At 40.3% G+C, this 13761-nt stretch overlaps 1 protein-coding gene across 5 annotated transcripts in view; it reads left to right on the top strand.

Moving 5' to 3' along the window:
- The window catches only part of DROSHA (drosha ribonuclease III), a 165528-nt gene that overhangs the window by 139876 nt on the left and 11891 nt on the right, over positions 1-13761 (top strand). For 3 of the 5 annotated variants that reach the window (XM_057708554.1, XM_057708555.1, XM_057708556.1), the window contains 3 exons: positions 101-258; positions 1409-1514; positions 12412-12553. In XM_057708554.1, the coding sequence (XP_057564537.1) occupies positions 101-258; positions 1409-1514; positions 12412-12553 (406 nt within the window). Of the gene's footprint in view, positions 1-100; positions 259-1408; positions 1515-12411; positions 12554-12790; positions 13053-13761 lie in introns of those variants that run through there. The other 2 variants (XM_057708557.1, XM_057708558.1) reach the window with 2 other exon arrangements.

Consider the following 13761-nt stretch of genomic DNA (forward strand, 5'->3'; position numbering starts at 1 on the left):
TCTGCCTGTGGGAGAAGGACGTTTACGAAACACTATCTTAGAATTGATAATTGTAACTAAAAATTGCATGTGACTTTTATTTCTTTCTTTCTTCTTGTAGCTTCAAGAGCCAAATACTGATCGACAACTTATTGAGACTTCTCCAGTTCTACAGAAACTTACTGAATTTGAAGACGCAATTGGAGTAATTTTTACCCATGTTCGACTTTTGGCAAGAGCGTTCACATTGAGAACTGTGGGATTTAACCATCTGACCCTGTAAGTTAGAAATACTCACGTGAGGGGTTATGCTCCAACCCGGTATTTTTGGTCTCGTTGTCATTCCTCTTATCTCTTTGTAAAGTATAAGAGAAGTGTGAAGGAAGTAAAAACTTTTTCTATGAATGGACAAGTATTAAATATTTTAGGCTTTATAGGCCCTGTGGTCTCTGTCATGATGATTCAACTCTGCCGTAGTAACACAGGCAGCCACAGGAAAAATGGACATGAATGAACATGGCTGTGTCCCTTTTTACTAAAACAGGCCACAGGCTGAATTTGGCCATCCAATCCCTGCTCTAGACAGTGATTATTTCATTAGTAAGCTAATGAAATAATTAATAAAATAACCAAAACGTTATTTCTTTCCATGGTATTTTTTATTCCGCTTTTGGCTTCCTTCCCCCAGATCAGATATTCACAGCTCTCTTTACACTGTAAAGATTAAAGATGCTTGTCATAGATTTTTTTAGTCCTTAACCAGATTTGAATAATAGAGGGTATTTTTCAATAAAGAGGTAAAGGTATAGCAAAGAAAATTCTTGGACCTCTTTGTTTTGTTTTCTCTGTGTAAAGATTGTCTGTGCGACGTTGTTGTCTGTGCTGTGCAGTTGACCCTTGAATCACACGGGTTGGAACTGCATGGGTCCACTTACGTGTGGATTTTTTTCAGTAAGTACGTGCTCCAGGGCTACCCAGTGTCGGTTGGTTGACTGGTTGAATCTGTAGATGCAGAATCGTGGGTACAGAAGGCCGACTGTAAAGTTGAACTGGATTTTTGACTGCATGGGGGGGGGGGGGTCTCTGCCCCTAATCCGGGCATTGTTCAAGGATTCAACTGTACATTGTTTTTCAATTGATACTCCCCAGCTTCTGCCCAGGAATTATTTAATCGTCTTTATTTTAGCAGTTGTTTAATCTTTAAATAGTACTCACTTTACTCTCCTTGGAAACTGAACCTATATTGACTCAGATCTCTTCTCATTTGAGGGGCCTTAGGGAATTGTATTTAATTTTATGCTTTAAGCAAGATGAACACATTGCTTTTTAAAGTCATGCCTTTTAAAAAACATTCTGTGTGTGGTTTTTTTTTTTCTTTTTACATCCACAAATGCTTATTGATCTCTCTACGTGGATGTTTTTTTCCCAGAGGCCACAATCAGAGGATGGAATTCCTTGGTGACTCCATAATGCAGCTGGTAGCCACAGAATACTTATTCATTCATTTCCCAGATCATCATGAAGGACACTTAACTGTGAGTTTGTATTAAATCATTTCCTCCAATAAGATTGCTGTATAATGGAGAGCAAAGATTAGAAGAACCAAATGTATATTTATGTAATTGACTTAGTTCTTGGTGACTTTAGCATAGCATATGGTTTTGTTTCATTATGTAAATTGTGTGCAGAACAATATATGGTAAGAACCCATTTTACACTCCTTCATTTAGTGATTGCCTACTCAGTGCAAGACATTGAGTTAGACTTCATGTGGGAGCAAGTAGTAATTGACAACTAGTCTATCCGTATGAAGTTTAAAAACTATGAGAAGAAATTAAAAGTATAAGTAAATAACTACAAATGCTCTCTCTCTCTTTGTACATATATACACATATGTATATAGATGTAGTGTGTGGGTGTGTGTGTGTACACATACATGTGCACTATAAAAAGTATAAGTAATTGTAACTGAATACAACGGAGAACCATGTTAAATATTATGAAGAGACATCGGGAAACTCTGCTGTTTAGGAAAAGTAAGGTTTCTTTTAGCTGTGGAGTTTCTAGAGGGCTTCATGGATATATGATGTTTGAGCCTATAAGGATGAGTAGGATTTGGCCATTGGGAGTTAATGGGAAGAAATTTCTATGCAAAGACATTGCATACACTGGGAATGCTGAAAACAAGGGCACAGTGTGGAAGATCTGAAGCCTAGTTTGGCTGGACCACGTGAAGTTGAGAGGGACTTAGACAAGGCTTGATTTATGAACAAAGTGAAGTGGTCCCCATTCCTCTCACTTTTGTTTCATTTTATAAAACTTTATTGAGCTTTATTTGCTGCGTACAGTTTTTACTCTGTGAAACCAATCAATAATAAAACCAGAATGGAGAACAAAACGTATCTGGAAGCAAGTCATGATGATCTCTCCCGGCGCAAGAAATAACCTTTGAGAAGTCCCTCTAGAATTGGGCACTGAGAAAGCAAATATTTTATTGGGCAAAGAAAAACAATAGTCACTATAAGACATTTTGTGAGTGCAGACGTTCTTCATTATGCTTGAGGCAAATAACAAGTCATACTTTGCATCTCTACAATTTCTATGCATGTTTTGCTTTGAATAGAATTGGATCTTATCTCTGCAACTGTGAACCCTGGAAACAGTTTACGTGAGACACAAATATTGGATTTAGGGAGAATGTGGTTGTTTGACTGTGTTTAAATGTAATTTTTCAGCAGAATTTCTGAGCCCGATAAGATATGGTCCTTTAGTTCATCCCCTCAGTGAATATTTATCATGTTCCTACTATGCCCCATGTACCGTTATGTGGGAAATCAGGAGTATTATTGTTTTAAATTTAGTTTAAAATCAGCAGTTTGATTACCATTTAAAGTTAACCACTCTTGGATGGACAAGAAATTCCTCTTGAATTAATATTAAATTCTTAAGAACATGTGAGCAATTACCAGAAATAAACTAGTATCTAGTATCTTGCTCTACATTCAGCGATCAATAAATGCTCATTCAGTATCTTCCATTAGGGAATAGACTTTATAGTTGTCAGAGTATCTGGTTGGTCTGAGAAATGGCCAGACTAAACCAAATGGCTTGAAGTAGTAATTCATTTTATGGCCATAAAGAGGCTGCTGTTGAAAATGTATGACTTAATTATACACATTTACCCCTATACCCCACGCATTAATTGTGAGCTCCAGGGTTTTGTGGAGGTGGGGTGTATGGGTCAGCAAGTTTGCTGCTTCCCTTCTTGGCCACGGCACACATGCCCCTGCCCCCCACCCTGACCCCCAACATTGAACAGGTAATGAAACCGGAACTCAGAAAGGCATGAGCCCTGCCCAAGGTCTGGATAAAGGTAAAAGCAGGACTGTGCTAGAGACACCAGTTTTGTGTTCTTTCCAAAATGACTTCTGTGCTGTAACTAATTTTATCCAAAATGTGTTTGGATCAGCCTCGCTATCTTAAAATTAAAGAGTTTTTGGATAGTTTATTAGAAAGAGGTTAACAAACAACAAAATTCTGATATGATGGTCTTACGAACTATGTTCACAGAAAGCTTCGGTAGAAATCAGTAGGACCAAGACATCTGCTGACAAAACAAAGATGATCTATCATCAGTGAAATACATATTTTAAAAGATACTCTCATTAATGTCTCTTTGTCGGGTTGCTCCCTCCCTCCTTCTTGAACCACTGTCTCCCATTGGCCTCTATGACGCTATACCTTCCTGGTTTTCCTGTCACCTCTTGAGCTACTCTTTCTTAGCCTCCTTTGCAGGCTCATCCTATTCTATAGAGCTGATGAATATTCCAGGATGTACAAGGCTTACTCCTAGGCATTTCCTCTTCTTTCTAGAGTCTCTTGTAGGCAGTCTTTTCCAAGTACAGCATTAGTTTCACTCTGTAGGCAAACTTTTAAATGGAATTCTTTACTCTCGTTTCTTTTCTGAGTTCCAGTGCCTTCTCCTCATCTCCACGTGTTCAAGACTGAACTTGAAATCTCCTCCCACCTGGGTCCTCTTTCAGTATCCTTGAGTAATGGAATGGCAGCATCACCCATCCAGTGTTGCAAGTTGGAAATCTAGGCGTCATCTTTGATTCCCCCTCCTACTCCCCTTCCCTGTATACCAGCCCATTCACAAGTTTTGACAGTGTTACTGCTGGACGATATAGACCCTCTCACATCCTCTCTACCGACCTCTGTCACCTGGACCACCGCAGTAGTTTCTGCATAGCTGTCACAGTGTTACAGGAATGTGACTGACAAAGAGACCCAGTCAGAAGGGGTGGCATTTACTAAATTGCAAAGGATGGGAATCTTAAGGTTGTGCTTATACAAAGCAGTAGGCAATGCAGCAGGCCCAGCTTTCTCCATGAGATGTGTGTTACTATTGGAAAAGGTGGTCTTTGCCATTCTTATGGGCGTTTTCTTACTCTCCCATGGGGGACACTCTCTCAGGTTTCGGGCCTGTTGGACAGCGTTACGGCTTCCTACACCAGCCTTCCTGAGTCAGCTCTTGTCCCACGCAGGCCAGCTTACCTGCTGCGGCCAGTGAAGTCTTCACAACACACATTTTGTGACCACACTAGCCCTTCATGGTCAGGCTTCACCTCCCCAACCTTCTCAGACCGCTTCTCTTTTCTGTTGACTGCCCCTCCATGAGTCTGAATACGTCTGTACGTTACTTCCTATTTTATGTCTTCATTCCTTACTTGTCCCCCTAACTCAATACTCAGATATCTACACATTTATAGATATACTTGGATTTATAGATATCTAGATATCCTGGAATCTCTAGTTGGATTTCTGTCAGACACCTCAAACCTAATATGGCCAAAATAAAACTGATTTTCACCCCTAAATCTTGGTGTTCTCTGTATCAGTGAGGATTGTTTCATTCTTCTAGTCGCTCAGGCTAAAAACCTTGGAGTTGTCCTTCACTCTTCTCCTTCTCTCATCCTGCACCTCCTAGCCATTAGCATAGCCTGTTGATTTTACCTTAAAAGTTTGTCCCAAACATGACTACTTTTCACCAGCTCCACTGTTATCACACTGGTCTGGACCACAATTATCTTTACTTTAAATTACAGCTGTAGCCTCCCAGCTGGTCCATCCCTCCCCACCCCTCAGTCTATGTTCAGCACATCATGTAGAGGGATTGTTTTAAATTTATTTTTATTTTTTATTTTTTTTTGAGGTAATCAAAATATTTTATTGAGAAAGTTTTTAAGAGATAAACCAAAACAATTTTCCAGAGCTAGTCCACAGGAATGTGCCAAAGTATCCCCTAAAAATATTAGAAGTATTCTCTTTTTACATTTATTTTTATTTTTACTTTAAATATTAGACGTTGATATGTAAAACTAATTGCATTTTAATATTGATTGTTTCAAATTAATAATTTACCATTAAATAAGCTATTCTTTATCTAAAAGTTTCTCTCTTTTGGTATCAGTTCCCAGACAGCACACTCACTGATTAAGTCTCATCCAATGACTCTCACTTTGTATGAATGATCTTAGCATTGTTGTCCCCGAGGTAATTCATTTGAAGTCTCCAGAAATAAAAGAAGGAACAAACTGGGTTCAGCTACTTCATTTTCCATTGATGGAAAGAGAATTTTTATAAAAGATTTTAAATACTTGGCTTAAAGCAAAAGTGGGTTGCTGCATTGTCTTCATATAACTTGAAAAATTCTAAATATACAATTTAGAGGAATTGTTTTTAAAGAGCTCAGAATACAACTTCCTTTGTGCAAAAACCTAAAGATTTCTCATCTCAAGGGTAAAAGACAATATGCTACCTACAAAGACCTGTATGACCTGCCTTCCTGCTGCCGTCTCTGACTTTTTCTCCTAGATGCTTCACATTAGCCTCTGTGAGATTCCTGCAGGACACTAAGCAAGCCTTTGTCTCAGGGCCTTTGCACATGCTGTGGCCAAATCCCTCACCTCTGTTCAAATGTCATCGCCAGTGAGGGCTTCTTTAACTCACTCTGCTTGATAATAACCTCTTTTCCTCATCCCTAGCTCTCCTCCCCCAACCTGGAACCTCATCTCCATTTTCTCCTTCCTTTTTCTCCTTAACACTACTATCTATATTTTACTTGTTTACTGTCTGTCTTCTCTCATCAGAGTGTAGACTCTATGAGGGCAGAGATTTTGTTTATCTTCTTCACTCCTGAGTCCCTGGGTCCTTGGACAGTCCTGCCATATCAGTGCTCAGCAAATATGCTGAGTGAATGCTCATCATATTCCAGTCTAACACTCTTCATTTTTCCTTTGGAGAGTGACTAACGAACAAGCCTGCCCACCTGCCTGGCATCGTGTCGCATATCGATCTTCTCACTCTGCACCTTTTTCCTGGCCTGCTTTGTGTTCCTCCGAGCCCCCTCCTCCCATCGGGTTTGTGCATGTTCTACCTGGAGACCATTCTGCTTCCAGCCCTTACTCTCAGCTGCCTGGTATCTCCTACTCTGTATATGACATGTCAGTTCCAGCGTGACTACTGTGTGCAAGGGAAACTTTCCAGATTTCTATGTTCTTTTCCTTCCTGGCACTTATTTGAGTTTGCCTGTCCCACTAGCCTGGAAGTTCTGTGAGAGCATGTTTTTATTTATCACTATATGTCCCAGAGGTGACTGGACATATAATGATAAATGTAGGTATATGTAGGCTCTCAGCACATATTAGATAAGGAGAAGAATGAGCGTTTTGTGGGCAGCTATGTCATATAGACAGGGAAGTGGAAGTGGCATTGAAGGGAAACAGCATGCTGTTTTATGTGTAAGGAAAGAAGCAGAAAACTTATTTATGAATGTCTGAGGATTAAAAGTAATTTAAAATTTGTGGAGGATTATTTATTGCAATTGCATTTGGCCGGGCGGGAGGCAGGGAAAGGATGGCTAATTGTTCATTATTGTGATTAAAGAACACAACTACAGGGAGGCGTTAGTTGGCTCGGAGCCATTCCCTTGCACTTGTTTCAAAGAGAATAAGGACAGTTGAGCAAAGGAAATCATGAGTTTCAAGCTTTGAATGCTGATGGGGGAAATCTGTAGTGGTGTATAAGTTGGGTATTCAAGAAGACCGGTTTGGGAACGAATATGAGGCTTATGTAATTGTTCTAGCATGATGAGGTTTGAATTGGGATGTAAAGGGAAGAGGTTCTATTTCATAGACTGAAGTTTTGGTTTTTGTGGGTAGAACCTACTCAGCAGAGTCAGGGTAAATAGGAGAGGGTCGAGGTTCTCAAAGAGCACTTATCTAGACAAGAAAGCCTTTCTTGTCACACTTTCAACTTTTAACCTTTGCATCTGAGTTTTCCCCTCTATTTCATTTTCTCTTAGCCTTTACCACAAGCTACCGAGCTAAAGGTGGTTGTCAGCCCTATGCCTACAATGTGCAAGGCACTGTGCCCATTGTGGTGTCCACCAGCAAGATGAACTTGCAGAAATTTTTGTTTGTGGAGAAATGATTTGGGATAATGAGAAAGCAAGGATTACAGATAAAGTTTGAGAAGCAGTGATCTAATCCTTCCCTGCTGTCTCCAGGCAGCCCTAAGCATAAATCAGACAAACAGGTATCTTATCTAACAGATCTCTTTGAGAGGATAGATTCCACAGCCTCCTGTTTGAGAATTTCTCCATCAGTATCATAATTTGGCTGTTTGTATCTGACCTGCACTCCAGCTGCTAGCATTTGCCTACCTGTTCTTTAGTTATCACGGGAAATGGAGGCCATCTGGCTACTACTACTCTTGGTGTGAGAGACCTGTGTGACACATCCCTGTTGTTTTTAATAATATGTTCTGCTTTCACCCCATGCTCTTGTACTCAAGTCCTCAAAATAATAAATCAGAGTCTACTATTTTACACTAGATGGCCCTCTTTGGTAGCTCACGTCCCACTGCTGTGGTTTTCTCTTTAGAATCAAGAGTGATTAGCAGTTGAAGGAAGAGTGCCAGTATGTTTCTTTGCTTATTTTAAACCAATAAACCCTTTTCTTATTAAAATTTGTTTAATTAGGAAAGATTGCTATGTTGAGATAATAGAAGACATCCTGGATTTTCAAAGTCACAATTTGCGATTTGTGATATTTTTGTCGGTCCTTGCCATGGCTTCAGGAACTCAGCAGTCTTTTTCTCAGCTTTACAGAGAGTCTGACTACAGCTCTCCTCACTTTTTCTGCTAATTTCAAGTTAAATTTTATCTTTTTTTTGCAGGGGGTGGGTACGTGTTAAAAAAAATTTGTTAAGGACGGGTTAGCTCTTTGTAAAATGGAGAGCGCTTTGAAGACTGTTAGTGGACAGGTATCCAGAATATTTGCATTGAAAGCAAACCCAGAGGAATCCCTAGCACCTTCTATACCAGTTTTCCCATAACAGAAGAGCAAGCATATCTTGCCTAATATGATGACGTCGGTAATAACAGCAGCTAACGTTTCTGTGTGTTTATTATGTGCCAGTCATTGTGCTTAGATTGTATACTCATTCACTTTAATTCTCATTACATCCGTGTGAAGTAGGCACTACTTTCTCCATTTAATGGATATAGAAACTGAGCCTCAGAAAGATTTAGTAACTTATACAGGGTCACTTATCCAGGAAGTGGTAGAGCTGTAGTTTGAACCCAGGCAGCTTGGCGCCAAATCTTTTACTTTTTACTAGTACATCTAACTCAAGGCATTGTTTGTAAAACAGCCTAATAACTATCTCATGCTCCGTTGGGTGCTTAATGTCTGTTATCTAGATTTCTACTAAAAAAATTTTCTTCTTTGTAAAATAGCAATTTATAGCATCAACATCTGCAGGTTTTCCAGCTTCACATCTTACCCGTTAAAATCCGTCCACCAAAATGATCTTTCTAAAATCAAAAAGTTATCTTGTCACTGCTCCCATTTGACACCCTGTGGGATTCCTCTTCCCTGGTAAGAAAGTACAGACTTTACATCACCTGCAAGACTCTGTCTGCCCAGAGGCTGGCCACCCTCACCTGTATCAGCACTTCCCCACCAGGCTCATATTTGTCCCCCAGTTCCACCCAGGAATCACCTCACTGTGTCATGGCCCCTTGCTTTTGATAGAGCTGTTTCCTCTTCCTGGAAAGCCCTTTCCTGCTGTCTGAGTCTGTTCAGGCTGCTATAGCAAAATACCACAGACTGGCTGACTTATGAACAGCAGAAATATACTGCTCACAGTTCTGGAGATTGAAAGTCTGAGATCAGAGTGCCAGCAGGATCAGGTGAGGGCTGTCTCCTGGCTCGCAGATTTCTCATCGTACCTCACAGGGTGGAAGGGGATAGAGATCAATACAGGGCCTCTTTTATAAGGGCACTGATCCCATTCATGAGGGCGCCACCCTCATGCCCTAATCACCTTCCAAGGGCTCCCACCTCCTAACACCATCATCCTTAGGGGTTAGGCTTTCAACACATGAATTTTGGGGTGACACAAACATTCAGCCCATAGCACCCATTCTTCTCCCACTGGCAGATTCATTCTTTTCAGTTCTGACTCTACCTTCATCAGAATCCACCTACATGAAAATTTTAAAAATGTATTTGTCCAGAAATTCTAATCCCTTGGTTCTTGGAAGAGGTCTGAGCACCAGTATGTCAGAACTAACTAATGATTCTGATGTAACAGCCAGGTCAACAAGCCTCTGAAACATTTTTACTCAGGTGAAGTCCTCCAGGAGGCCTTTTGGGAAGGCTGTGTGGGAGAGGAGCACCTGCGTGCGCTGTGGCCTCTGCTGTCACTGCAGCTGCCACAATGCTTTGCAGTGGCCACTTTGTGTGTGGCTTCCTTCAGAGATTAGCAGCTCTCAGAGGGCAGCCACGGGATGTCGGTCCCCTCAGGGTCTTCAGCCAACAGCACAGGGCCTGGTGTTGCATCAGCCTCCCCAGCTGCCGCACTGAATTGCCGTAACTTCAGGTGGTTTTTTGCCTTGTGATCCCCTCTTGATCTCACTCGTTGGCAAACAACATGAATTATTCTGAAATAGAGTTCAGCAAAGGCCAAGGATGGAGGTTGTCATTTAAAGAACTGCCATTCATACTTTCTTGTTTAAATAAAGAGCACGGTCGTACCTCTTTTCAACTCATCTTCTAAATTTAAACTGACTCTACAAATATGGATGGTCTCTATCTTCCTTCTCTCCCACTGACTTGTGGTTCAGGATCTAAGTTTTGGCAAGAACTGAAAGATCTGACTTTCTGCTGGCCACCCTGCTGGTGCTTGAAGACCCGTCGGGGCCTTATCTTAAATAAAATTGGTAGTGTTTCTGTTTCCATCTTCACTGCTTTCCTCCTTCCGTGTCAGACAGCATTACTACACAGCACTGAATGAGGAGCCCTGATGCTGGAAGGCAGTGATGTATTTTGGTTTGTGTGAGCCCATATGTACATCAGGCTTGTTGATTCTAAGGCATGAAATCTCCATACATGCAGCCCAAATTAGAGTCTTCTCGCACCAAAAGCATATACCGAGACAGAACCCAGTTCCCTCAGCATAGCCATGGTCACAAAATAGCCCTCCTGGCCCCCATAGCCTGTACTTTATGTAGCTCCCCCTCCCCCATTATAAATCCAAACTAAAAAAGATGTCTCCCTTCCAGCTCAGTTATTCTGTAATTACAGGTTATTAGACTCGTTGGCTCCCTATTGGTTGTGTTTTTGTTTTGTTTTGTTTTGTTTGGCTGTGCCATGCAGCTTGAGGGATCTTAGTTCCCCAACCAGGGATTGAACCCGGGCCACAGCAGTGAAAGCTCAAGTCTTAACCACTGGACCGCCAGGGAATTCCCTGGTTGTGTCTTCTTTTAACGCTATATGCCAGGCCTTTTTAATTTAGAGTTTCTCTGTTGATACTAATTTTAATGAAACACTATGTTGAAGAAAAGATCGAATTAGGGGAAATCAGGAGGAAAGGAGCAGAGACAAGCAAAGAATAAGTCTGTAACTCAACAGCAAGCATGGCTTATGAGGATCAAGTTGTATTTCTGCTCCATAAATCATTGTCAGACAAATTAAGAACATATTGTTTCTTATTTATCTATTGTCAAGGATGCAATCTCAGGCATTGAGAATAAATCTTGATTTTCATAAGCTCAGTTGACACTATGGAGCCACAGAGCATAAAACTTGCATCTAATAAAGTGCGACGTGGAACAGCAGGGGGTGTCATACAAGCATGACTTGCAGCTGCTTCCTGTTCCTTGGCCGTGGTGTCAGGGTTATTCCTTAGCAGGAAAGAATTGTACTAGACCAAGAGTTTGTTTCATCTGTTGTAAGAAAAAAATTCCAGTTTTAGGTACGTTATTCCCCCACATCTTAGAGACTGGGGATAAATACTTTCAGCTTTTGCTTGGTGAGTTCTTATCTTTGTATCTCCCTGCTTTCTCCGGCCTCCCCCCACACCTTCCCCTAGTGAGTGATCAGTGACTGTTAAATTCCGAAACCATGCTTGTTTTATAGGCACTTCTACAGTGGACTGGTTGTACGATTTTCATGCACTGTTTAAAGTTACTACTTGGATAGTCCTTAGAGGATTCCTAGCTGCCTGAAATTCCTAGTAGAAATTTTTGTTTGGAATTCCTGAAGTTGAAACATGAAAATTATATTTTAATTCGATTAAAAATAAAGGGTCTCAGCTTGAAAAACTATGAGTCAGGATACACAGTATATATAATCTTTATATATATATAAATCTGATATATATATCAATGTAAATCATTAAAGAACAAAAGTAACACTGTAAATAATTTAAATATTTTAAATAATACTAAAGCATCACTTCCCCAAATACTATAATATCAGAATTAGCTTCAGTGCCGTAAAACGTGAAGCTTATTTTTGACTTTTTAAAACATGCTCCTTTAAAACTAATGTGCAGTGACAGAAAGTAGGTCAAGCTTGCCTGATGGTAGATGGATTGGATTGATCGATCACCAAGGGGCCAGGGAACTTGTTTGGGGTGATGGAAATGTAGAAGCTTGTCAAAACTCATTTAACTATACTTAAAATGGGTGCATTTTATTGTATGTAAATTAGAATTCAGTAAGTTGATTTTTAAAAGTTTTAATCCTCCTTCGTTTAGTAACATTAAACTTAGTGGAATCTTTGACCTTTAATATAGTACGGCATCTCCCCCAACACTGCTCACTGCTACTAAACAACTAAATGAACGATTTAAATGTCAGTGAGGTAAAATCCAGGAGCAGAGTAAGTCATCAAGGAGAAACCAGAAGCATGTGGAATTTGTCTGCCGCCGAGGGGGTGGTGGTTGAGAACTTAAGCCATTGCCTGCCTAGGTGTCCCTGTCAGTGAGACGGTCTAGGCTGCTCGGACCCAACACAGGAGCAAGAGAGACACCAAGAGGGAAATGGTTTCTAAGTGTACCTCAATTCCTTTTGGCCAGCTGTTGCGAAGCTCTTTGGTGAATAACAGAACTCAAGCCAAGGTGGCAGAGGAACTGGGCATGCAGGAATACGCCATCACCAATGACAAGACCAAGAGGCCCGTGGCCCTTAGGACCAAGACCTTGGCTGACCTTTTGGAGTGTGAGTCCTACGGAATAAAGCTTTTCTCTTAACCTGCAGATTCAAAGTTTAAATCACATGGACCAACAGTTATGCTGCTTCTCATTATTATTATGTTCTAACTCAAGAAACCTCTTCTCTAGTTAAATTTTTATCTGTGCTTCTCTCCGAAGCCTGTTTGAAGGAGAATGATTTGGAATTAAGACTTGTGAATGAATTTATGTTCAGTCTGTGCTCACTAGTGCTCCCTGCCCACAGCTCTCACTGCACCCCTCCATCCTAGTGCCCAGCCACCACATCTCTTTGTGAGAAACAGTAACAGGATGGGAAGATTGGAAATAGTGAATCATAGCTGTTTTTGCCACCCGGCAGCCTTTAGATAGGGGCGGCATAGAAGAAAGAAGGTAATTTACTCACTAAATACTAAAACTATTATCTGTTGTTGTGAGTGACTCAAAGCTGTATGGACAGTGCTGTCATCTTTTGCAGTTTCTGATACGGTCTGGTAGCATTATAAGGAATCCTATTATAGCTAACTAAAGGATTATACACACAATTTTATTGTTTCTGATGCCACTTTAAAATAAGTGGGCCATTCACTGGGCCTTGGAACCGTTTTTTTTTTTGTTTTTTGTTTTTTTAATGTTATGGTGTTTTTGGCAACTGGAATTATATACAAATATTAAAGTCTACCATGCAAAATCAGCTGACTTACAAAGTGCAAAGGCAATCTAAGGAACTTAAAAGAACTTCTTTTTCAACTAAAGGAAAATTGGAGATTAAAATTACAAAAAAATTGAGTGATCAGTCTCACTGGCCTTTTTTTTTTTTTTCTTAAGCTCAACTAAAGCTATCTTTATTCCTTCTTTTGATAACTCGCCAGTTGTTTATGTGGTTAAGATACCTTTTAATGAAATTGTCTTTGGGGTCACCATTTATTAAAGCAGATTTGGTTATATTGTTACATTGTCATCAAGCCTAGTATTAACTTTTTCTCTGTTTCGGCAGATTGAATCTATACGTTGTCCCATTTCTGTTTATGGAATGTAACATTAACCCTTATTAATGGGTGATCTCCTGGAGACTGGTGTTTAGAAAACAGGCCCCAAGGATGTGCTCATTCTGGCGTAACTGATCTCGAAGTTTTATTTTAATTTATTTGATGTTAACATGATTGTGTTCCCAGACATCATTCTTTCCCTGCTATACAGCAGCATTTTGTGTATCAT

The sequence above is a fragment of the Hippopotamus amphibius genome, chromosome 15 (genome assembly GCF_030028045.1).
Source record: "Hippopotamus amphibius kiboko isolate mHipAmp2 chromosome 15, mHipAmp2.hap2, whole genome shotgun sequence".
Lineage (NCBI taxonomy): Eukaryota > Metazoa > Chordata > Mammalia > Artiodactyla > Hippopotamidae > Hippopotamus > Hippopotamus amphibius.